The 26,535-nt window shown below is 46.7% G+C and overlaps 1 protein-coding gene across 1 annotated transcript in view; it reads right to left on the bottom strand.

Annotated features, from left to right (window-relative positions):
* Window positions 1-345: 345 nt before the first annotated feature.
* ATXN7 (ataxin 7) overlaps window positions 346-26,535 on the bottom strand; it is a 151,011-nt gene continuing 124,821 nt past the window's right edge. Inside the window, 10 exon segments of the mRNA XM_084902707.1 lie at window positions 346-3,047; window positions 4,383-4,436; window positions 4,439-4,448; window positions 5,219-6,185; window positions 10,191-10,312; window positions 10,656-10,854; window positions 12,307-12,572; window positions 16,762-16,844; window positions 17,306-17,565; window positions 20,021-20,273. Of these exon segments, the coding sequence (XP_084758833.1) occupies window positions 2,938-3,047; window positions 4,383-4,436; window positions 4,439-4,448; window positions 5,219-6,185; window positions 10,191-10,312; window positions 10,656-10,854; window positions 12,307-12,572; window positions 16,762-16,844; window positions 17,306-17,565; window positions 20,021-20,273 (2,324 nt within the window). The 3' untranslated portion in view covers window positions 346-2,937.

Below are 26,535 nucleotides of genomic sequence, written 5' to 3' on the forward strand. Positions count from 1 at the left end.
AATCTGTCTAAGCTTAAAACTAGGTTCAGGCACTTTCAGTTTTTTTCCATTAGTTTTAAACCACATCACATACCAACACACGTGTGCTCAGAGGGTACACACACACACACACAGGCACACACATCCTCTCTCTCACATAAAACAAAAGGAAAGCAGTGTGTCACTTAGTTACATGTCGTCTATCGGGAAGCCAGGCAACGAGGGAGAAGCAGTGCCCACTGCATCGGCTGAATCCACTCCCGAGACGTTAAAGGGACAGAACGACGCTCACAGGACAGAGGCATCCCTTCAACTGCAAAGGAGGCAGGTTCTAGAACTATTGGCTTGGCAGTGAACCACTTCAAATTATAAAAAGGTATTTACTTTTATTAATTAATAAATAAATACTAGATGATCTCAATTGTACCAAAACAGGATATCAGAAAAAAAGACCTGTGCAAAAATACATATTTAAATATGTACAATTCATTTTTAACAAAATATGTCTTCTGAGATAGGGATACTTCCATATTTATAATAGAACAAGAAATTCCAAAATAAAGGTACAAAAGTAGGTTTTGTATAATTCTTTGTTCATCATTGCAGCACTTTTTTTTTTTTTTTTTTCGGTTAAGAAAACTGCAGGAGTTGTCATGAAATTCTATTGGAAAGAATATAAAAATTATCTTGATTTTAAATTGATACCAAAGTCTGTCTAGAAACAACCCAACCACTGCAAATTTGGTTTTTGCAAGTTAATTTAATTCAAAAAAATACTTGTACTCCCGTGTTTTAAATGGTCTTAACTGTTCATAATAAAAAGTAGCTGTAGGAGAAAATAAAATATTTGAACAGTCTAAAATTTAATAGCACTGTTTAGAATATGTCTGTTTGTGGCAGGCAGAATCCAAAATGGCTAATTTCCTAATCCCGATGATCTTTGTACTATCGGGAAACATAATAAAATCCAATTAAAACCTCAGTCTAAGAAATCAAATGATCAACACTGCTAATCTAGATATATCTACATTATTCTAAACCAACCTGCTACTGTGGATCCTATTCACATCTTTCGGAACAACATGATCTGTCTATAAATTCCATCGCTGAAAGCAACTTTATTTATTACCATCAAGTCCCCTTGGCTCTGAAAATAAATTCTACCATACCCCATTGCACTTGTCACCAAGGAATCAAGTAAGTACGTTCTGATTCCCTCTCACCTCCTCTCCCTCCACTGGATGGAACCACCAGACTGATCTGTCCTGACCACTCCGCACTGGCTCATCCAGGCTCTCTCCTTACTAAGCTTTGCCATAGCATCATTTAAAAACATTGACTGACTGATTGCATAAAGAGTGAACAAGATACTCTTCTCCCCATCCTTTTAAAAAATCAGTATTTTACATCAATTTATAGCTAAAGTATCTGCATAAAGTTTTTGTTTTCTTACATAATAAGATTAATTCTTTAGCAATTCACATTATTAGGCTGGTAACCAAGTATTTATTCATTCCACCTGTTGTTGACCTGAAAGTCCCTGAAACAGAAGTAACCCAAGAATCGCAGGGAGGAAGGGCCGCAGGACGGCCTGCTGGGCGGGCATGCCCAGGGTGGGAAATGTACCCTGTGTTCAGCAACTTCGTGACTCTGCTAAGCACAGGTGCCTGGCTCTCCTTTCAGGAGCTGTGGTGGTGGAACCACCTGTTAAGCAGCTCCAACTCACCCCCGAATTCCTAAGCAATGACGTTTAACGTATTAAGCTCCTTTGGGCTGGGGCACTAGAAAACATATGCTGGAAGGTCTCTGCAGAACTCTCAGGAAGATGGCGGGCATGAGTCCCCGGAGAAGAGGGGGTTGGGCATGTGCACACATTACTCACACCCCCTTCCCCACCCTGCACGCCTGCTCCCCATCCCAGCGCGGCCAAACACACCTCTCTGAGGCAGGGGGATGCACACACGGTGTGGAGGGCGCTCAGAGTGGTAGTTTACCTGCCTCCCAGGCAGCGTCCGAGGGGGGAGAGAGGGTAGTGCGAGAGGGCCTTGAAAACATTTAAGTCTATGAATGATTTTGTGAATGACAGTTTCTGCTGCATCCTGATAATTTCACTTTATAAAGGCAATTTTTGGAAAACAGGAGACTGGGCAAAGACAACGAACCCAATCTGCCAGACTGTTTTATCATGAAGACTTGAAAGATAGAAAAATTTCATCTCTTTGGAAATCTTGGAAACAATTTTCCCATAGTGATTTTTATCCACCCTCCTCAAATTTGGCTTTCCGTTATCAAAACTAGATTGCATTTTTCTTTTTTTAAAAATCACAGAGAATTGCTTTGTACCATGAAAAGTAAGCCTCTAAAACGGTGTGCGCTTGCTCTCTGGGCAGCACTACTTTAACCAGTCTGTAAGTTAGAAACTTCAGACAGTTTCTTATCCCAAATGACTTGCACAACGCTGGGCGAAATACAGGCTGTGTCCCGGGGCTAACAGCCCCATCCCGGACCTGGAGCACCTGTTACACCCAGTGACAGTGCCCTCCTCCTCTCCCTCTCCGGAGGCTGCGGGGAGCGCTGTTCCCCTCGGAAGGTGTCTCCAGGTAAGGTGCCTAAAGGCTACAGTGACCAGCAGAGGGCAGTGTAATAAAGAACTGGGGTGGGCAGAGGAGGGAGACAAGTCTACAGTAATGTTCCAGAACATTCTTTCACCCAGCCAATCTACTCGAAGAGTGGCTCCATAATATGCTGCAAGTTAAAAAACAACACAAACATTTCTCACAGATTGGTAACGGGTAGTCCAGACCACTTTAACACTGATAGAAGCAATTCGGTGGCTGAACTTGATCCAGTGTCCTTTACGAGTACTCACTGCTACAGACACAGCTTCAGGGAACTCCTGTTAAACAGCCGCTCGCAGAGCTCCACCCTTGAGGCCGGCAGGAGGCTGGGCAAACAGACTCAAAGGCAGCGCGGAGTCCAGAGTGCTGAGTGGAGGTGTAACTTGTCATCGACAGTGTCCGGGCTATTCCTCCCCGTGCTCTTTTCAGTTGTCAGGGACGTGTCTTTGGCTTTCAGAAGAGAGGGGGAGGGGGGACATGGGAAAGGTAAGTGAGCAGCTGTGCCCGGTGCTATCCCCATGTAAACGAGAACATTCCAAGGCCGAGGCCGCCAGTCTGCGCTGACTGGTGATGCCAGGAGTCAGCGAAAGAATTTGGGCTTAGCTTTCAAAAACCATCAGCACTCTTGGGCACATTTTGAAAGACTAAGTTTTAGAAAACTCAAACTGGAAGAGATGCCACTGGGGTTCTAGCTTAGAGATAAGTTCCCATGTTTGCCTCTGGCTTTGTTTACTGACTCTTTTTCCTGGAAGGCGCTCCAGGCTGGCATGAGAGCTGAACAAGGTCAGCGGGGCTCACCCACACAGGTGTGAAAACTCACACAGAGAGGTGCCCACGCTGGGAGAGTGAACAGCAGCGTTCTTGAAAGGATTTTGGAGTCATGGGTCCCTTTGAGATTTGGATGAAAGGATCCTTCTTGCAGACCCCTCTTGGCATAAAAACATACAATACTTTTTTGGGGTTCACAGATCCTCTGATTTCTAGCCATGGGTTCCAATAGCATCTGTGCAGCATAAAAAAAAGTAATTCACGCACAGAAGGATCTCAAATACAAATTGTTAAAATGAATTTAAAGAAAAGAATGGAAATGTAGGCTGTCTCTCCTACTGGGACGGCCCCCGGAGATGGTGGAAACCAGAGTTGGCAAACTTAGCCTGTGTGGGCTCTATTCGCTTAAAAAACAAATATAGCTTAAAAAGTGGCCACGTTTCTCACACAAGTCTGGACCTGCAGCATCTCCTTGAAGATGGTAACAAGTCAGCGAGAGCAGCAGGTGGGCTGCCATTCCTGTCCCAGCACTGCTGCTCGCTGCGCCTGCCTGTCCCTGGGGCCTGAGGGCCGCGGCGCGCCTCCATGAAGGCAGACTGTGTCAGGAACACAGAGTGGGCATCGCACACAGGGAACAGCCCTCCTGTGGCACACCATTTCTTGAGGTGTCTGCACTGCAGTTTTATGCTTATAAACTACACGTGAGCAGTGACTACGAGCCAAGGAGTAAAAGCACACCATCACCTGTCCGGGACCCCTGCTCAAAGAGCCCAACAACACACAGCTAGCTCCGGTGTTTTTCAGGCTCAAAGAGAAGAATTCAAGCAGCTACTGTCTAAATTCATGGATAATTATTTCCCCCATCATGTTGGCACTGATTTTAATTCACACAGACACTGGGGAAAACTGTCTCACAGTAAGAAACTCCTGGGTGTTTCCTGGAACAGGCCTAGCCTGCATTTGAATTAGGGTCTGAAGGTGAGGCAGGAAAAAACAACAGAAAAAGAGGAGCCTCACATTTTAGATCAGGGCTCTGGGACGGTGCTGCTGAAATTCCTGTTCGTGAGCAGGTGAGGAGATGCCCTGATGAATGAAACAAGATGAGAGATGAGCTGAACGTTAGAGCAGAGGAGGCTGGAGGAACGGCTCAGGGAGCAGCCCGGAGAGAAGTGAAGGCGGAGGGGTGGGGGACAGATAGACAGCAAAAGCCAGAAAGCCACTGTTAATTAATACCCAACACCCACGCAGCCACTGTGCACAGCTCCGCCACTATCAGATTTCTCTTTAATCTATGAACTTAGGAGAGGTTAGTCTCCTGCTATGCTCATATTTATGTTGTTTTCTGCCTCCCTGGGAAAGAGGAAGGGGAAAATATACAGAACGTTAAGCCAGAAAATGTAAAATTCTCTGATGTAAAAACATTAAAAGCTTTCTTTTTTAAATGTAGGTCCCTCTCTAGGTCAGTGTGATGTCAGCCCAGCTTCCTTCCGGGAAGCAGAGGAGGACCTGCTCTCAGGAAACAGCCTGCCTCCTTCCTGAACACGACCCGCGGCCTGCCCTCCCCCTCCCTGCTCCCTGGGGGAGGGAGCTGCTGTCACACAGACCAGGTGCCATGGCCCTCTCTGTTGAAATGCACAGCCGAGGATTCCTGTTCCCGGGGCAGGGTCCAGGTCATCAGAAATTTTTGCACAAGAAAAGCCTGTTTTACCTTTATATGGCCACAACTTTTCCTCTTCTTAAAAGCTATCAGAAACCTAGCCATTCTATTTACAGGCAAACCCCCCAGCGCAGCCACTCAGATGTCCGTGCTGGAGGAAGACGTGGAGGGAGGGCCGGCTCCCGCTGCTGCTTACCTGATGAAGGAAGGAACTGCTCGGCAGTCCGGGTGCCGCTGGGCTGGCGCCTGCGTGTTTCACGTGGACATTGTTCATGGCTGGCAGTTTGGTGACCTTAGTGGGTTTGCTGCTGCCGCTGACACCGCTCGCGCCAGGTGGGCACTTCCTTTTCTTTCCTACGAGCTTGTCCAGAGGAGTGTGCGCGTGTGAGTAAGCGCCGTGCGAATTGACGGGCAGTTCGCTGGCCTGGTGGATGAACGGGCCCAGGGAGAGCGTGGAGTCGCCGCTGTTCACCATCACACTCATCCTCTTGATGGACTCGGCGGGGCTCCCGCCGGGGGCGCCTCTCCCTGACTGCTCGTGCCGGACGCTCACCGAGTTCGCTTTACCTGCCACGCAGTTGAGGCCGACGCCGTGGGAAGATGTGACTGTGCAGGGGTGGGGCGGCCCCGCGTGGGCCACACAGTTCTTCCTAAAGGACTCCATGGAATGAGACGAAGAGGCGGCGGCGGCGGAGGCAGAGTGAACTAACAGTGGGGAACCAGCTTTGCGCTTCTTCCCTGAGGTGCCGCTGGTCCGGCTGCCACTGGGGTGACAGTCAGTGCTGCTCCCAGAAGACTCCTTGGGCCTTGAAGACTTGCTGGACTTCAGCTTCTGAGGTTTCCTGGACAGAGGGGAGGAGGGCACCGAGGAGAGGCCGGAGGGCGTGGACGGGGATGAGGACGAGGACACTTGTCTGGACTGCATGCTGCACACAGGGTCCACGGCCCCGGAGGCGGCAGGCTGTGCATTTAGTGTGGTTCCGTGAGCTGGTACCGATTTGCTGTTCGGGGAGCTGCAGGTGGAGGAGAGCAGGGCTGGGGATGTAGACATGGTGGCTGCTGCCAGACAGCTGACCCCACACTGGGACGTGGGCAGTGAGTTTGTCCGGTGAGGAACACGGGTGGAGACGGGTGACGTGGTGCTGGGCACGGGCGGGATTTTCCTGCAGAAAGGAGTGACAGGGAGCACTGGTCAGCATGGCCCCTCCTGGACGCATCCCGACAGTCGCCGGTGCATCGCTGGGGCTGAGAGGCCTGCGCTGTCAGAGGTTCATCCTCTCCCTTGGCTCGCAGGTCCCACGTGCCTCCCAGCTGCTGCCGCCCAGCTTCACACCATGCCCCTGCCCCCATGCCCTGATTCCAGCTGCCAATTGTTCTGAAAATAGGCCACGACGTAATACTCCCATATCTCCTGCCCAGAACACTGTTACCCCAACGCTGTTCTGTTTCAGTCCACCATCGCCTTCTTAGGAAACCTCTCCAGGGACTCCCACTGCTCTGTCCCAGACCCTGGCTCCACTGTGTGGCTGCCCATCACTGTCTGACCCTCTGCGGAAGCCATCACAGCTACTCACCACCGACAGCAGAGCCAGCACAGTGCCAGGAACACAGGAGGCTCTGAATTAACAAGCGAGGGAGGTAGTAACAGCTAAGTATTATAATAACAACTGCTGGTCTGAATCACTGGCCTGAATGATGCTATGAGCTTCACTCCAAGTCTTGAGACTTCCAGTCACAGTGCTAAAACAGTGTATTCTGTTAATGATGTCTGGGCAAAATATTTATTTGGGGACAGGAGTCATTTAAATCGTCAAACAGGAAGGCCCCTTTTATTTTGGCTCTGATTTTAAAATGTGACAGCACCAACATTTCAAAACCCTTATGACAGAGCAAGCACTGAGGTGTTGCAGGGAGAGAGGCCTGATGGGTGGCGAGCACCAGGACTGCTCTGCCCCTGGCTCTACGGGCAGCCCTGGCTGGCTGGCTCCCTCGTCTTTCAAGTGAGAAAGTTGGCTAGACTGCTGCCCAAGCTTTCCACGTGCTTTTAAAGAACAACTATAGTTACTAATAAAAGGAACTAATGATGGCAAGTGTTTGCAGCAACTTTAAAACTCCCATTCCGGAGTGTGACTCTGGCCCTGGTACGTGGTTCAGTGGATTAGAGCTGTGGTTGGCAAACTGTGGCTCACGAGCCACATGTGGCTCTTTGGCCCCTTGAGTGTGGCTCTTCCACAAAATACCTTGGCCCGACGAGTCTATTTTGAAGAAGTGGCGTTAGAAGTTTAAAAAATTTGGCTCAAAAGAAATTTCAATTGTTGTACTGTTGATATTTGGCTCTGTTGACTAATGAGTTTGCCGACCACTGGGTTAGAGCATCATCTTGATTGTGGGTTTGGTCCCAAGTCAGGGCACATACAGGAGTCAACCAATGAATGAATGAATAAATAGGTGGATCCACAAAACCGATGTTTCTCTCTCCCATTCTCTTCCTTTCTCTCTCCCTCTACAAAATCAATTTAAAAAATATGTGGCTCTCCAGGAACCAGCCATGATGGTGCTTCTCAAGTCCATGGGGGTGGGGCCCAGGCATCAGGAGATCCCAACGTGTACTCAAGATTGAGAAATAGGCTGCACCTCACCTTGTGCTCTCATGGAGGGCAGCGCCTGGTGTGACCTGAGAGCTCAGTGCAAAAGCTGCGGCCCTGGGCCCAAGCTACACCTACTTCATTGGTATCATCTGTGTTCTCGCAAGGTCCCAGCACCTTCAAGAAGCCCTGTCTCAATGAAGTACAGGGGCTCCTGCAGTGGCTTCTCATGGCCACCAGGTGGCTGAGAAAGTCGGAGCCTAAAGAACAGGCTGCTGCTGGACCAAGTCCCGGGAAATGAAAAAGCATGGTGTATGTGTGGAGGGGGAGGAGAGTTTGTGGCTCTCCTTGGATTACATCACTGGTTTCTCTCTTTAAAAGCTCTAATAATAATAATAATAATAATAATAATAAAGAAAGAATAAAATTTTTAAAAAAGCTCTGTTAAGTCGTTCATTACCATTTGTATAAAGAACAAAAAAAAGAATATGGCATATTGACTTATGTTAGCATAAATGAACTGCAAAGATATAGAAGCAACTAATAAAAACGTTTGTCTAACCTGGATGGTGTGGCTCAGAGATTGAACATCAACCTATGAACCAGGAGGTTTGATTTCCAGTCAGGGCACATGCCTAGGTTGCAAGCGCTGACTCCCAGTAGGGGGCCTGCAAGAGGCAGCTGATCAATGATTTTCATCATTATGTGTCTCTCTCTCCCCCTCACCCCTGAAATAAGTAAAAATAAATTTAAAAAATATAAAAGCTCCCTCTCTCTTAAAAAAGAAACAACTCTTTGTATGTGGGGATGGGAAGAGGCGGGGAGAAGGAGAGAGAGAACTAACTCAAAGTCATGAACCTGCTTCTTCGGAAGTTCACAGCGGAGAGAAAAACCTCTCCACACAGCCACTAGGAACTGAAACTTTCACCTAAACCGCTGGCCTAATCCCATAATCCACTTACCCACACTCTGAGGATAAAGAATCCTTAAGATCCCTCTATACTCTTAGGATGACAATACCCACCATTTAATGAGCTCTAGGTACATCATAAAGAAGGAAGAGGAGTCTATTATCTCCTAAGAACCAGGGAGACACATGGGAGAGAGAGCAGAGTGACATGCTCTGGTTTCCTACGTGAACCCATGCTATTAATGAGCATGGAGATAGTTAAATGTGGGCTTCACTCAACCTTACTAGGGAAACAAGAAGGCAAATGGATGTCCTGGCAGAGTCCATTCAGGGAAGCACCAGTAAACGATGGCCAAACAGGAAATTCTGATGGCCTGTGGATTACTGGCCAGCTCCCTTTAGCAAGGCTCAGTATTTTCCATACTACGTACCACCAAACACTGGTTCCCAAGATGCTCCCCTGAAAGAGGTTCCCAGGCCAGAAGAGCTTGGGGGATGGTCCACATTAGAAAGGCCATCTGCTGTGAGGTTGTAACAATGGACAGTGCCCACTACAGCACCAGAGAAGCCCTTTAGGGATGGCGTGGACTCTCCGTCCACCTGCAGTCCCACCGGGGAACATTAGCATGTGAAATGCCACACAGACCAGCACACCAGCTCCACCACCTGAAACCTCGAGCAGCGCCACTGCACTCAGAGCCAGGGTGGCACCATGTGGCCTGCGGCCTCTCAGACCTGTTCTTACACCAGGCTCACTTCCTTGCTCTTTCTCAAATGAATCACAGTCCATTCTGACTCAAGACTTCCCACACAGTGTTCTTTCCAACGAGCACTCCCTCTCCCCACCATCCCCTTCCTCAGCCAGACACCTCAGTTCAGGATCAGGGGCCGCCTCTCCAGAGGGCCTTTCCTGAGGCCTGGCCTGCTCTGTCTTGCATGTTAACTGCCTGGAACCACACTGTCCAAATGCTGGCCCTTCCACTAACCTGCTGGGTGACCTCGTTTCTCAGTCTCATTATCTGTAAAATGAAGATAATGGAGGTCACCTGACAAAGCCAATCATGAACATTATATTTAATACGTTGCCTGGCATCCAGTAAGCTCTCAGTGTTAGTGGTTACCTCTCTTATGACAAGCTGTCACCTCTCTCCAGTTTCTGTTTGTTGTTTTTTTTTTTGTTGTTGTTGTTTTTGTTTTTTTAAAAATATATATTTTATTGATTTTACACAGAGAGGAATTGAGAGGGACAGAGAGTTAGAAATGTCGATGAGAGAGAAACATCGACCAGCTGCCTCTTGCACACCCCCCACTGGAGATGTGCCCGCAACCAAGGTACATGCCCCTGATCGGAATCGAACCCGGGACCTTTCAGTCTGCAGGCCGACGCTCTATCCACTGAGCCAAACCAGTCCCGGCTGTTTGTTGTTTTTTGTTTCTCCAACAATCAGAATGAGGGCTCCGTACCTGAGCCTGGAACTCCAGTACCCAGAAAAAGGCATATTTGCTGAAAAGTGAATGAATGAATGAATGACAAAGGATCCTTTTTCTAGGGCTACTCAAAGGCCACGCTTTCATTTAGATAAACGTATCTTCATTAAATTAGTCCCACAAGAAATAAAGGGCCAGTTCCCACGCCCGCCCCCAAACCCAGAGGCGGTGAGACGGGCACTCACTTCCACAGCTGCGCGTTCAGATGCTTCTCCACCATGAGGTTGAGGGCGCAGCGAATGCGGTTCCACCTGGAGTCAAACACGTAATAGCCTCTTCCAATCTGCCGGCTCCCAAATGTGCAAAACTGAAAGAAAGAGCACAGGCGCCTTGCTTGCTACCTCGGACAGCGGCACCGGGAGGGTCTCTCCTGCAGGCCTGGAGCTACCACAGAGAGCTTACTACGAGCACCATAGGCTGTGAAGCATGAGCGTGACAATGCCTGGCCCTGAGTTTCATGGAGAAAAGGGGGGAAGCATGAGACGTCCCAGGACACAGTGCATGCCACCTCTGGGGCACCCTGTTCTGAGCTGCTCTCACACCTTCGCCGCGTCCCGCGTACGGGCATGCCAAGGTCCCTGGCGCGCCCCCCTGCAGTGCCTGGTCCCTGCTGCGGGGGAGGACCAATGTGGGGTGGATGTGGAACTTACAGATGCTGGCTGAGGATGATGACCTGAATAATGACAGTCCAGTTTTTCAACAGACTCTTCTTTGTCATCGCCTTCTCCCTCCTCACTGGATAACCGAGAAGCTGGCTCAGTGGCAGGCAGGGGAGGGTGTGGAGATTCATGGACTGGAGGAGGGTCAGTGGGGGCACTCCCACCTTGCTGAGCAGGGCAGCCTGGAGGCCTTGGTGAGCAGAAAGTGCAGCACTGATCAGATCACACGTCTGGGAATCAGCCGCCTTAACTCAGATACAACAACGTATCCAAAACCACCTCAGGGGCCGGGGCCACCCCTCACATGGGCAAACCTGAGCAGGTGGCCCAGAGTGCAGGATCCTCTCCCTTGAACTGCAGAATGTTACATGCAGCTGTCCGCCAGGTCTAGCCCAGTGACCTCTAAGTAGCTTTCCTTTCTACTGCCACGTGGAGGCTCGGGTTCGCCTCCTAGTCTCCCCAAAGGAGGGAAAGTATATATGGAATTTAAGAGAACCTTTCTGTGATTCCTCTTCAAATGTCTCCTGGATCTGGGTTACTAAGGCAATGAATGACAAAATGCTCCACAAAACCCAAGAGGGAAGGAGGGGATACAATGACTAGGCAGCATTACTGTAATAATTCGTGTGAAAAGTGACCTGAGAGCCTGCTACTCAGACACAATGGGTTTTTCCTCCCTGTCTGCTGGTTCTAGAATAAGTTACTTTTTTAGATGGAAAACTTCACTGAGAAGATGGCCAAAGGAAGGACTTTTCTAAGGACTCCTGGCGAGAGCAGGCCACACTCTGGGAGCCTCCTCAACTGCCCTGGCACAGTGATGCTCAGAAACCAGAGGGCTCATGTGGGGTAGGCTCAAGCTCACACTGGAGTTTCCTTGAGGGAGGCACTTGCAACCTTCATGCGACAATTTCAAGGCTCAGACATGTGAGTGTGAAAGCGAGGGTATGGCAACAAGGATGGCACATTCCTAGGCAGAAGCCCTCGCTGCCCACGGCCACCACCGGAGGCCTCCGTCTCTGTGCCGTTCTCTTTCCTTCGCTCGGGAACTGGGCACATAGTCCTTTACTTCAACTTGACTAAGTAGCAGCCACAGACACATACATGCGGTCCAGCACTGTCTCTGAGGCCCAGGTACAGTAAGTTTTCAGTAAAACACTCTGACCCATGGCTTAGTGCATGGCTAACATGCCTAATACATGTTTAGGCCAAACCCCCATATGAATGAATGAAAAAAGTATGTTGGTAAATGGATGCTGAAAACACTGAGGCTGAATGTCCCAGCAAGAGATTCCCACTGCTGCACTTTGCAAGAAGCGAGACAAATGGATGGGAAACTGCTGCCAAAGCTGTGGGAAATGTCCCAGGCACTAACCTGCAGGCAGTGTCACCTGCTCAGTGGGCTGAAGAGACATGTGACACGGAGCAGGCAGGAGCAGATAATACTAGCTTTACTTTGCTGCTTGCATTGGGCTCAGAAAAGCCCAATGATGAACTAAACGTTTTTTCCCCTAAGAGTAAAACCCAACTTAAAACCATCTCATCTGCTGAGAGAGCCTGATGGACATCATGTTCACACCCGGGGGACAGGGTCTCCGAGTCTGCTCTTGGAAGGAGGAAGAAAGAGATGGGAAGCTTGGCTTACCTTGGAAGACTTGGGGTGTGAGGTTTAGGTTTACTAGCTACGAAAGGCTTTGATTCAGAAGGAATCACTCCATGAGAGTTTTGGTGTGGCTCCTGTGAAGTTCTAGAAGGGGCGAGATGCGGGTCCCTGAGAGGCTGTGTTGATTGCTGAGAGTCCAGATGGCGAATCAATTCCTTTTCCCTGGTTTTGTTTTTGTGCTCGGCTAATAACACATCAAATTGTTTTCTTCTACCCTGGACAGCCCTCCGTTGGGCTAAGGAATGTGTCTGCAGACCAAAAGAATATAGAAACTGAGGTAAGAATATTTTTCTATCATATATCAAAAAACATAATTCCCAGTAAAAAAGTAATCTGGGAACATTAGCATAGTCAAAGGCTGCTCAGCATTTGATAAGCTGATCTCTTGTCTTTAAAATATATTTTTATTTATTTCAGAGAGGAAAAGAGAGGGAGAAATAGAAACTTCAATGATGAGGGAGAATCACTGATTGGTTGTCTCCTGCACACCCCCCACTAGGGATCAAGCTGCAACTGAGCATGTGCTATGACTAGGAATTAAATAGTGACCTCCTGGTTCATAGGTTGCCGCTCAACCACTGAGCCACAATGGCCAGGCATGATCTTTTTCCTTTAGCTACAAGAGAGGCATGTATTCTAGGCTCCACATGGATGAGACTTTAGTGATGTCATTTCCACCACAAGACGGAAGGGATGTTCACTGTGCCACTGAGCAGCAAACAGCAGATGCCAGCAGGTGTGACAGTAACATTTACTGGGGCTCTTAGCAACTCCAATAGAAAATCCCTCTTTGGGCCATTTAGAGTTTTAAATGTTAAAAGGGAAGAAACAATTATTCCATAATCTATTAGAAAGTCTTCTTTTAGTAAGTATCAGAGAGTAAAAACAGCACAACTGTTTCTCTATTGCCATGAAGATGCCATGTAAAGAGAAAGTGGCTCAGAGGACCCTGGAGACAGGCTGCTGAGACCACTAAAAGTCTTAGAAGGCCAACAGGAGAAGAGATACAGAGGATCAGTGAATTCACCCACATATTTCCTTCTTTCTCATTACAAAATACTGCAAATGAAACTTCGTGTTCATGGCTCTACACATTATATAAATGTGTTGATCTACTGGTGTACATGTTTGCTACAATTCAAGTGGTTTAAGAGGAATTAGGCTTCTACTGTCCTTTTGAAATTCAGTAATATAACTTACCTCTTCTTCAGATACACTGAAAACTGTGCATGCCCCAAATCTAGCCTGGCAGGTAGATAAATGTGCTTAGTTTCTTCTTAAATTTTGACTTAATTTTTTTCAGTGTGTAATAAATCTCCAAGAAAGTACCCTGATTAAAGACAGGCCCTTCTCTGTTCAGCAGCTGGCCTTCAATAAATGCTTCAAAAAAAAGTATATAAAAATAATGGCCCTCCAACATGTGTCGAATGGACAAAGGAATACATATTGTCACTGACACACATGCTTGTCACTCCAGCCAGAAGCAGAAGCCTCTCCTCATCGCTGAATGTCCCCTGGTGCTCAGCACAGAAAAGCCAGGTGAAGAAAGTCAGCTGAGATAACGAGTAAAGAGAATTTCAACTGAGTGCTGAAGAACCTTCCAACACAAATCTGAGGTCCCCCAGCCCCCATCAGAATCCTTGGGGGCTGCCTTGGGTTCCCAGGGTAAAGACTGACCATGACAGGCTTCCGGGCTATGCACACTCTAACACCCATGCCGCTGCATTGTTGGTATATAAAAAAACAGCCATCACACATGTTGTTTCCTCTCTCCTCCCCACCACACTTTGCTGTAAATCATAGGGATTTCAGCCCCATGGTCCTGTGGTAAGGAGGCTCGCCTGGCCCAACCTCCCCAATGAAGGTTATGACACAGCCTTCCTTCCATTTCTTACTCATCATTGGTAACTTGACACTTATTTGAGTGATTATCAGATTAATCTCCCTCTCTCTCATTAGACTGCAAGCCCCATGAGGGTAGAAACAAGCCTTGATTTTCTAAAACTCTGGTATCCTCTGGCTAGAGAACTTGAAACCCATTCGCATGAAAGACAAAGAAAACATTTACATAGGACATTGGACAGATGAGGAAGTGAGGAGGGGACAGTGAGGGTGGCAACAGGGAAGGAGTGACAGGAGTTGAAGCAGCAGATGCCCTGACAGTAGAGAATGAACAAAGTTCTAAGTCCCCGACAGGAGAGACCTGGCGGCAGGGCGAGGAGCATGCAGTGAGGCACTCAGCATGGTGAGCCCACCAGCTGAATAGATCCAGGCCCCGAGGCAGCCAAGGGCAGAGTGCTGGCAGAGAGCACAGGAAGAAAGGAAGGGCAGGCCTGCCCAGACCCTGCGTTCCTGCCAGCTCTGTGCTGCATTCATGGTGGGGCAGGGCTGAAGACATCTCTTAATGTTATTATAGGATCAGCACCATGCCAGTCGGTAAGGACACTCTTAACAGAACACAGGGAGAACACACATGATGTAAAAAGGAACATGGGAGACAAATGCAGGATCCACAGTTCACCCATCAGTAAGGTTTCAGAAGAAGGCAGACTGTGAGCTGATAGAGTTTTTGGTTCACAGCATGCCTCAGAGATTATAAGAGCATGTTGGATAGAGCAGGCATCCTTCATACCAGGGGTGTCGTAACCCTGGGACTGAGAGCAAGGTGGGCACAAAGGAAGCAGAGAGGATGGTGCAGTGTGGCGATGACATGGAGCAGGGCTGAGGCAAGCTCTCATAGCTCCTCAGGGGCAACTGAAAGAAACAGAATCCCACAGAGCACTCAAGTGGCTCTCTTCAGTGAACAACACACCACTGTGTGCATTTAATTAATATTATATTCGTAATCTGTTCTGAGCTAGGAGTTCTAACCTACAGATTCAGGGTTGGGCCTGAACTGGGAATGTCTAACAACTTCTAAAATAGAATGCACAATTCAGAATATACATGTGTTTATATATTTTTTCCCTCAGGTATGATGATGATTTGTGATTTTTTTTAAAAAATTAGATATATTTAAAGGTGCCCTTAACCAATTCCTTTCCCCAAAAGATCAGAATTATTGTTGTAAAATAAAAATTTACAATAAGTTAAATTGAATATTTAAATTAAATACTAAAAATTAGCCCTAGCTGGTTTGGCTCAGTGGATAGAGCATTAGCCTGCGGACTGAAGGATCATGGGTTCAATTCTGGCCAAGGGCCCATGCCCAGGTTGTGGGCTCCATCCTTGATAGGGGTTTGTAGGAGGCAGCCGATCAATGATTTTCTCCATTGATGTTTCTCTCTTTCCCTCTCCCTTCCTCTCTGAAATCAATAAAAAAGTATATATAAAAAGGTACTAAAATTAAATTAGAAATTGAAATTGAAATAAGAACCACTTAGGAGTAACATTTCCCATTTTTGGAAAATTATAACATTCCTCCACTGTTTATGGATTGAGTGGAGCCTGAAATCCTTTATTCAAACACAATCTTTGGTAACATCCTATACAATAAAGAACTAATATGCTAATTAAACTGGATGGCGATATGACCTACTGAAACAACATTCCAGAATGACCAGTGGGCAGGGTCTCAGGGTAAGCTGGGGCTGCAAGGGCCGAGCCTCTTGCATGAATTTGTGCATAGGGCCTCTGGTTTAAAATAATACCCCAATAATTTTATTATCTTTTAGGAAAAAAGACTAATTTTTAAAAACCATTTTTAATCCCTGCTCCAAACAAGGGGCTTTAAATTATATACTTCAGAGCAGTGATTCTTAATACTTCTTGACTTTTTCTGAAGAGTGGTTGGAGACACTTTTTAGGGAAATGCAAACAGGCGTACATGTTTTTTATGTAGCAGGTCCACTGCCGTGTGGAGGCCCCCCTACACCAGCAACCCTTGTACAGCAGCATGCCACCTCTCATCAGCAAACTGGCATTTTAAAGGAAAATGTCTGGACAGGAAGGAGGATCATTACATTTTCTTAGTTTACATATAAATTAGATCGTATGTTACCTAGTATTTAAAGAAAAAAAACCCCAACTAGAACAACAAAGCTATCTACAAGTCACAACGTATTAAAGTGTCTCTTTAAAATTTAAGAACCACGGTTTACAAAAAGATTTTAACAATATTTATATATATGCAAATGAAATTTCTGGGCTTGCAGTATAATTTACAGAGTAATGTGTAGCCTCTCACATTAAATTTCTCTGAAAATAAGAGACTGATCAGGAAAGCATTCTGTTTCTCTGGACCAGCACGGCTCACTGGACACAAACCTCTCTGAAGACTGCAGTTGATAACAACTTCATATTTTCTGAACCTGAGGCTTTCTCAGGAAAGCGAGTTACCCCTCATTTATAATTCAGAGCAGCGCACAGGTCAGACCCCCTCTAGCTAGGAATCTGGGAGCAGTGCCTGCCGGCCCATGCCCTGTGCTGCCCACCTACCTTGCATGTCAAAGACCGGGTGCAGGGCTTCTTGGTGTCGAGATCAATCACCCCACAGTGTATGTCAGGGTCAAACTCTCTTTCTGTCAATAAAAGCACACCGAAATTATAATGGGCTCACCAAACACTCCTCTTATTTTGTAAACAAGAAAACGGGAGAAATCTCAAAGCAAACAAATTATAAGTCAGGTAAAATCTACATAATCAATAAGTATAAATACCCAATGTGTGAGCATTACGAAGAAGCAGTGACCGCACGAAGAGTGAGGATTGTTGCCACTAGACAACAGGAGACAGACTGCCTGAGTCAGCCCTGCGGCATGATTCCATTCCGAAAGAAGCCCCTCCCATAGCTACTTAAACGTTGGCTACACACATGCACTTCAACCCAACCTCCAGGAGGCCTAGCACACTGCTCATGGAAATCCCTCCTAAAGCTGAAGCTGACCAGTGTTAAAAAGAGGACTTACAGACAGCAGTACATTTGCTCCTTTAAGAATGGCCAATTAAGACAAAGAAACATTAAGAGGAATTGTGCAGTTACCTGATAATCTCTTATTTAAAAATTTCCTATTACTGGAATTATCTTCAGACTTCTTTTCCAGAGTGGGCGGTGCAGGAAGCCCTTTGCCATTCAGCATCTGTCCAGGTGAAGGCAAGGTTGGCTTTGGTATTGAGGGGCAGTTAAGGCCAGGCTTGACTGAGGAACTCACAGTAGCAGGACAGGTTGGCCCCAGCGCAGATTTCAGTAGTGTACCATCCATCTTCGGATGAAGCTTTTCCATTTTGACAGAGGGCGTCATGCTGTGGTAGGGGAAGCGAGAACACCAATCCCTGAGTGCCCAGAGGCCCCAGGTAACAGCGAGCCAGAGCGGGAAGGGAAAGCCTCATCTACTAGGGCACTGCACACAGCGAGGCTCCCAGAGGCACCGAGTGGACATGTGTTAGGACCGAGCCGAAACCTCAGGAAGGTTACCACTGATTCAGGCTACAAGCCCTTCTGGCGAGGTACACAGGACCTGTACCTGATCTTTCATCATTCCAGAGCCCCTTGCCCGGGAGCCCAGGCAGAACTAGGGCACCCTTACTCTGGTACCCAGTGCAACTTTTGCAAGAAGCAAAATATGAAAAGGACCAAAGAATATTTGCAGGGCATGTAGAGAATGTCTGAGAAGTGTCATTTTTTAGAAAGGACTCCATAAAAAAAAAACATTTTTTTAAAAAGGAAGAAAAGAAAGGACCCATCAAAACAAAGGAAACTGAGTGAGCAGAGAAAAACACTGGAATTAGCCAAAACCGATTTGGCTCAATGGCTAGAGCATCGGCCTGCGGACTGAAAGGTCCCAGGTTCTATTCCAGTCAAGGGCATGTACCTTGGTTGTGGGCACATCCCCAGTGGGGTGTGTGTGTGTGTGTATGTGTGTGTGCAAGAGGCAGCTGATCGATGATTCTCTCTCATCGATGTTTCTAACTCTCTATCCCTCTCTCTTCCTCTCTGTAAAAAAATCAATAAAATATATATTTTTAAAAAATTGGAATTAAAGAATATGCCCAAGAAGTGTCACTAAGGACTTACAAAAAGAAGCTCTTGCCGAAACCGGTTTGGCTCAGTGGTAGAGCGTCAGTCTGTGGACTGAAGGGTCCCAGGTTCGATTCCGGTCAAGGGCATGTACGTTGGTTGCAGGCGCATCCCCGGTTGGGGGTGTGCAAGAGGCAGCTGGTCAATGTTTCTCTCTCATCGACATTTCTAGCTCTCTATCTCTCTCCCTTCCTCTCTGTGAAATATCAATAAAATAAATATTAAAAAAAAAAAAAAAAAAGAAGAAGCTCTTGACTTGTGTCAATGGGCAAGACCACTCACTATTTAATTAGTAAGAGATGTGTCACTGAAGTGGTAAGTCTCCAGTCACTGGAAATGGTTTCTAATGTAGGAGCTTGGCACACAGGTGCTGAGCACTGAACTGTGCCACTAACGAAGAAATCATTTCTCTTGGCATCTTACTGACATGATGATTTGGGTAGCAAGTGTTGGTATGAAGCTAACAACTGTCCAGGTCGCCCGAAAGCCCAGCTCCATAGGAAGAAGACGTGGCTGACAAGGTCTGATAAACAGCGGTGGAGTCCGTGCCCTAACAGCTGTAGGTTGCGAGGGACTACACGCCGCACTGACATTTTTCTGCTCTCAGGCAGCTCTAGCCACAAAAGCCAAGCTTGCTGCACTTGCACTTCTGACAGATGAGGAGAGGCCGGGGGCTTAGCAACCAGGACAAACAGCCCCAAACAGCTGTACCTGAGACAGCCTGACAGCAGACACTGCGAGGTGCCACGGCCACTCCCAGCTGGCAAGTCCTTGGGCGGCAGCAGGTGCTGGACGCTGCCCCGAGATTAGCCAGGTTATCAGAGCCTGGGACTGACATGTGGCACGCCCTCCAAAGGGAGGCAGCCAGGGAAAACCACCCGCACCAAGGCCGAGGGATGCCACGGCCAGGCAAGATGTGTTCTCTGGGAGTGCCCGGCTGCTCCTCACGTGACCACAGGGAGCCTGCCAACCTTCGGCTCCACTGTGGAAACTTGCCCGAGCCTCGCCTGGCGGGGTGCACTCCCCGTCTTCCCTCATTGCTGGGGCGCTGCGATGGGAGCCCAGGGCTTTGGGAGGAAGCGCTGCTTCCCTACTTGCTCTGCGGGTCCTGGAAAATCCGAGAACGGCACCTGGGAATCTTGCCCCACTTTTGTTTCTGCTTTTACCAACAGCAGCGGAAGCCCCAGCAGCCATGTATTTCCTCTCTCCCGTGGCCAGACACTACTCCTGGTGCTTGGCTCTAATATATTAATCTTACTGCTCCTGATAACCCTGACGTTATTATGTTTAGGCCCGAGAAAAACAGTGCCATGTCCAAGGCTGCACAGCCAGAAGTGACGGAGTTGGGATGTGAACGAGGGCTCCTCTAGAGCTCCACCCCCTCACTGCACCTCCTTCTTACCTGGGAAAGGGGCTAACACAATACTTCTCACAGGGTGGGTGTGCGTTTCAATAGTGGCACACAATAAAGAGCAGTCAGTGTTAGTCACCTTGTAATCAATGCTATTGCTACTCTGTAAAGTTGCCCATGGTATGATAGAGAAACAAAAAGAAAGAACATATATCTGAATTTTCCCCAAGTGGGCTCCCTTCCCCAGGATGCCCAGCTACCCTGGAAGGACCGTGTGCACAGTTCCACCGGCAACGAGTAAGCGTCAGGACCCTGGCTGCCATACTCACATTCTAGCCGGGGGGACTCTACTCTGCTGAATGGGATGCATTGGCCTGGTGTTCCCCCTGAGCTGCAGTTTCTCTTTGGGCGATTTCAACAGCTTGGAACTTAATGAGGATGCGCTGAGAACACCGCCGCTGGCAGAGCGGCTGCTCCCACTGGCACTGCTGCCTTTGCTTTTGGACAGAGAAGGGAAGAAGGAGAATACTGACGTGGGAGGAACGGCCAAAGAAGGCTTGCTGGCTGAGCTATGTCTTCTTTCTGAAAAGGAAAACAAAGGAAAAGATACCGTGTTTTAGGCAAGTCTCCAATGGAACCTGACTCTATGAAATGCAACATATTCCGGTGCAGAGATGCCTCACATATTAAACCCCACAGCCTTCAGAAATGGCTTATCTAGGCCCCACAGACTTACTGGGGATTCCAGGAACTGATCCTTCTGCTGCGGAAACATCTCAGCATGAAGAGCGTTATCATTCACAAAGAGCCATTAGGAAATTAAATGGCCATTCTAACCTGAAAACACTGGGTTTTGCACCATGAACCTCACTGGCTCCAACTTATAATCAGAGAGAAGAAAATTATTCATTCATCTGCAGAGCCCTGCTAATTAACACCTTAAGGAATTCATTATTCCTTTCTAGCATAGTACTTCTCCAATTTCAAAATAGCAAAATGTTAAAAAAACAAGTTGTACCTTCTTTTTTTTTTTCTTTTTCTTTCTGTCACTACCCACTAGCATATGACACCAAATAAAAATGTTTCTAGGGTTATCTTATCGTTCCTTAAGAATCTGTGCTGAAATTTTCCGATGAATCATTTCACTCCCCTTTTTAATCATCTCGTTCAACTACAGATGGCACAGCTCCGGTTCACACCATAAAGATGCCAAAGGCGCAGACAAAAACACCACCAGCAGCTCTGCTTGGCATTGAAACCAGCAAGTAATGCATACGTAGGTAGAGACTACACAGGTATAACAGATAAGATTATTTCCTGGAGAATCGGGTTTTCTCAGAGTAAGGCAATCCATATTAAATCAATCAAGAGCAGCTGAAGAATGTTATCATTGGGCACAAATTATTTACAATAGTAACTTTATCTACTTAAGTACCTTATGATGGTAAGTTAGTGCCTGCCTTCAATTACATGTGTCATTTAAAATGACATTTGCTTAACTCTTAAGTTTTAAACTGTATGTGGTCCAACATTTACTGATCACAATGTGAAAGCTCTGAGTATTTGACAAAGTAAGCATTTTAGAATCAATGACTACAAGCATCACTTAAATGCTGCATTTCCAAAGGTCCGTTTATGCCAGTTTTGAGCCTCTCTATGCAGCTGCAATGCCTTGTTTCCAGATGGACGTTAGCTCAATGATACTTTATGACAGGGGCGGGAACTTTTTTCTGCCAAGGGCCATCTGGATATTTATAACACCATTTGAGGGCCATACAAAATTGTTAACTTAAAAGTTATGTTGCTATGAAAAATGGTCCTAGATTTACTGAATTTCGAGTCCCACCTGGGGTTGCCATGCAGAGACAGACCAAAGGATAAGGCCCGTGGGCCGGACGTTTCCAGCCTGCTTTAGGAGGCACTTCAGACTGCTCCACACCAGGACAAATCATCATGCTACCCATCTACAGACAAAATCCAAACTCTCCAACTGGACCACAGAAAGGCCACAACCAGGCTAGGAAGGCAAAACTGAGAATGATTTATTCATGTTGGTTGTTAATTTTTTCCTTTCTCTTCCCGTGTGCGGGAAGGGCAAACTAAAATAACTTAAGTTTACTAATTCTCCAAAGATGACATCTGAGGCTTTCAAATTTAGTTTCCTCCTTGTCTACAATGCCAAACATTGCGAATATACTTCCCAGCATCAGCACTTGCCAGCCAGGACTGTACAACTCTGTCTCCACTCTGCCACCTCCCATGGATGGTGAAACTTTCCTAAGCTATGTCTCAGCCATCTTCCCGTTGTAAGACATGGCACAAGGCAACCTTTCTGTACATAGGATGATGCCCAACCAACTGAGCCAGACCTGCCAGGGCAAGAGGAGTGATTTTGCAAATGATCCTAGCCCAGTGGTTCTCAGCCTTGGCTACACATTGGCATAACCAAATGAGCTTTAAATATACTGATGCCTGAGCCCTATTCATAGAGACTGTGACTGAACTGGTGGCTTGGGCATCCAGGCTCTTATAAGCTCCCCTGTGCAGCCAAGACTGAGAGCAGGCTTTAGAGCAGGCTAGTGCCTCAAACACCATTAACCACAGCTAAGTGAACATCTGTACAGTGCTGAGAACACCACCTGGCACATGGCGCTCTGTTTCAGGGTTTGTTAAAGCTCACTGCTGCTCCTTGTCCTCAACTAGTGTTTGCAAACTTCTATCAACTGCTGCCGAAAACTGGTTTGGCCCAGTGGATAGAGCATCGGCCTGAGGACTGAAAGGTCGCAGGTTCGATTCCGGTCAAGGGCATGTACCTTGGTTGCGGGCACATTCCCAGTAGGGGGTGTAAAAGAGGCAGCTGGTCGATGATTCTCTCTCATCGATGTTTCAACTATCTATCCCTCTCCCTCTCTGTAAAAAATCAATAAAATATATATTACAAAACAAAACAAAAAACTTCTATCAACTGCAAACTATTTTCATTGTTCTTACCAAAGCCACATTACATACTACTTTGTACTTGACATTTTAAATTATCTTTTCTACCGCTCCTTACTCCTCTTTAGTCTGATACTACCCAGTCTCTCACAATGAGGGCATCATTGGTGTTTTGGACAGGACAGTTTCTCTATAGGTGTCAGGATAGTTAGAATTCCTGGTCTCCCATCCCTTCATCATCAGTAGTGTCCCCTCTCTGTCAGGGACACCTGAAGCTGCTCTCCATTTTCAGATGCCCAGCATACAGAAGAGTACCTCACTTGAGAGATATTTTTCTAAAACTGCAGTACATATGAAACAATAGGTTTGGTAAGCTTGCTATACATTTTTCTGATATCTATATAATTAAAAGCCTAATTTACAACCAGTTGACCGGTCACTATGACGTGCACTGACCACCAGGGTGCAGACACTCAATGCAAGAGCTGCCCCCTGGTGGTCAGGACGCTCACACAGCCAACCTCCAGCAGCTAGACAACCTCCTGCAGTCCCTCCCTCCGCTTCTCCCACTGGCACTGTGTTTTCCGATGGTGTTAGGCGCCCCTGCTAGTGGTTCTCAACTTGTAGAAAACACAGATATTTACATTACAATTCATTAACAGTAGCAAAATTACAGTTATAAAGTAACAAGGAAAATAATTTTATGGTTGGGGGTCACCACAACATGAGGAACTGTATTAAAGAGTCGCGGCATTAAAAAGGTTGAGGACCGCCGAAACTGGTTTGGCTCAGTAGCTAGGGAGTCGGCCTTCGGACTGAAAGGTCCCAGGTTCGATTCTGGCCATTGGCATGTATCTTGGTTGTGGGCACATCCCCAGTAGGGGGTGAGCAGGAGGCAGCTGATCGATGTTTCTCTTTCATCGATGTTTTAGCTCTCTATCCTTCTCCCTTCCTTCCTGTAAAAAATCAATAAAATATATTTTTTAAAAATAAAATAAAAAGGTTGAGAACCACTGCAATAGATGAATGCAGAAAACTGCAGGCAGTTGGACTGAACCCTTGGAGACACACAAAATGAGCCCACACCCACCGCCTCCTCAGGCCACCATGGAGGTGGGGGCCAGGCTCCTGCGTGTCTGGAGCTACCAGTGTCCCTGCGCTCAGCACCTTTCTCCCACCGTGACACAACAGCTCACAGCTGCAATCCCAACACCTACTTCTAGAAGCAAATGCCAGGTTGTTTTCAAGGTAAATTGTGATATTTATTCTACTACTTATATATTTTTAACCACTTACTCTAAGTAAAACTGGGCCGTCACTTTTGGTTAGGCTCCTATCTTTTTCTGTGTCACTGAAGAAGTTTTGGAGTGTTGTGCCTATAACCCAATTTTCCCAATGCGTTTCGTGGTTTTTAGTGAACAATTCCATACAGTGCAGTAATTTTTTAGGGATATGTTGTATTATAGCAGAACTGACTATAACTTCAAGCTTGTTCTTTCAATTTTCTATCCCTCTCATAGTCCATTTTTCCCAGTTTCTTTAGTTAACGCTTCATTTCTTGTTAATTGACTCCTAAGATGAAATTTTGCACTACAAAATCAAGACTCAAAGCTTCCTAACATTAAAAGTCAACTGATGTTATCAGTAACATTTTAAAAAACTATATTTTCTATTTCAACAATAAGAGCTATTTAGAAACTGAGAATGGCAATCTATCAGATGAACTTCCCTTATTCACTAAAACTTGAAACAGGCCGAGCATGTGTGTGCATGTGCGTGTCCGAAATTCTGGCTGAAAAGTGCCATCTCAAGACCTGGTCACACTGCTGAAGTGTGCTGCTCCTTCACATCACAGTCTGTGACTTATTCTCTGGAAAGGGTGGATTCTGGCTTTCCCTTCTCAAGAAAGCAAAGAGAAAAAACCAAATTTAATTATAGTTGAGTTGGGCTCTCCTCATCCTTTCACCGTGGGTCCTTAAGTTTTCTTAAGATTTTAAACTGGGCTTCCAGCTTAAGAAAGCTTTGTTCCTAGATCAAAAGTGGAATGGGTAAGTTATGGGTAGGGTTAGGGACCTTATATTAAGTGGAAAAACTAGTGGCCAGATACTAAGCATAACTGCAATGTGGTCTGGTGAAAGGTCCAAGTTGAATTTTCAAGCACTCCTCTCTCCAGGGTCTGGCCCAAGCCCAGAGAAAGCCCACTCTGTCCCTGAACGAGGAGGGCACTTAAATGGCCACAGAAAGAGGGAGTCAGGCAGACCAGCAGACAGACAAACACAGATACAGAAAAAGACAAAGACAGAGAAAGGTACGTGTGTGGGATGGGATGGGGGGATCTGGCAGACAGACAGATGTGAAGATAAAGGTAGAGAGAGAACAAGATCTGGATGCATTGGGCTTTCTTTCCCCTAAGGCTTAAACATGTGACACCACTGAAGGCAGGGCAGGATACTGGGGGAAGAAGGGGTAGCACAGCTTTCTTTATGTCTTCCAGAGCGAAAAGCAACCCAAAATTCTGAGTGTGTAATTTTGGAATCATATAGACACCTAGGTACAAACCAAAAAGGAGCTCAAAGCAAATAGATCTTTTCAAGTAAAAAATAAATATTGCTTTGAAACTAAAAGTAATTTATAACACACACGTGTCAAAGTTAGGATATAAACATAAAGAGCAGTCTAAGCAAGCTGTAACTTCAAGTCATTTATACTTGAAGAAAACCTAGAAGGCTATATGCCCAACTTTCTGAAAGAGGCCAAGCTGCACTGCAGTCCCAGGCAGGCTGACTGCAGCACCCGCGCTACACCACACTACAACCCACCTGCCATCAGGTGGTAGGCTGCTCTCCGTGGTGCAAAGGCAGGCAGAATGGAGGGGTGAAGGTGAGGGTCAGGTAAGAAGCCATATGCCCATCTGCTCAGCAAAAGAAGGCTAACTATTAGCACAAAAGAATGCATAGGCTGAACATACAACAGGGTCAAGGTGAAATTTTGGAATATTGGGGGTGGATCTGTTTAAGGAAAACCTAGAATTTCATCTTTCCATTTTGGAAGCTGCTACGACTGTTAACCAGTGTAGCTTTCTTTCTTTCTTCCCTCCTTCCTTTTCTTTTCTTTTCTTTCTTTTTAAAAAAAAATATTTTATTGATTTTTCACAGAGAGGAAGAGAGAGGGATATAGAGTTAGAAACATCAATGAGAGAGAATCATCGATCAGCTGCCTCTTGCACACCCCCTACTGGGGATGTGCCCGCAACCAAGATACATGCCCTTGACCGGAATCAAACCTGGGACCTTTCAGTCCGCAGGCCGATGCTCTATCCACTGAGCCAAACCGGTTTCGGCTCTTTTCTTTCTTTTTTCCTCTCAGAGGATCTTAAAACATCAAAGATGGTTTGACGAGTAAATACTGGGAGAAAGTGTCAGTTGGGCTGCCTTTCTGACTTAGCTAAAAAGAATCACTTTACTAAGTTCCTAGATAACTATGTCCTAAAGAATAGAAGTGTTCTTTAGGATTGGGTCGGTGAATTACCCATGCTTCTCTGGCCACTCTCTGGCCCTGACACCTTCCCAACAGAGGTTCAGGGCTATGTGCATAACCCGGAAATGGAATGACTGAGTAACTAACCAGCCTGAAGAGAATCCAAAGTAAAATAAAAATACTTTTCATTGGTCACCTGAAAGGCCAAGAACTTTGGAGTCAGAGAGACATGTGAGTTCAAATTCTTCTTCTGGGACTTACTAACTGGGTGGCCTGACTCCATCCACCGTGGCCACTTCTTCATCTGTCAAGCCTCCCTTGCAGGGCTGTTGGGGATTAAATGACAGAGCTGTAAAGCCTGCACCCCAGGGCTGACTATGGACCAGGTAGTGGGAACTCAATAGGGAGTAAGACAGATGCCCCCCTACTA

This window comes from Pipistrellus hanaki, assembly GCF_964339955.1.
Source record: "Pipistrellus hanaki genome assembly, chromosome: 13".
Lineage (NCBI taxonomy): Eukaryota > Metazoa > Chordata > Mammalia > Chiroptera > Vespertilionidae > Pipistrellus > Pipistrellus hanaki.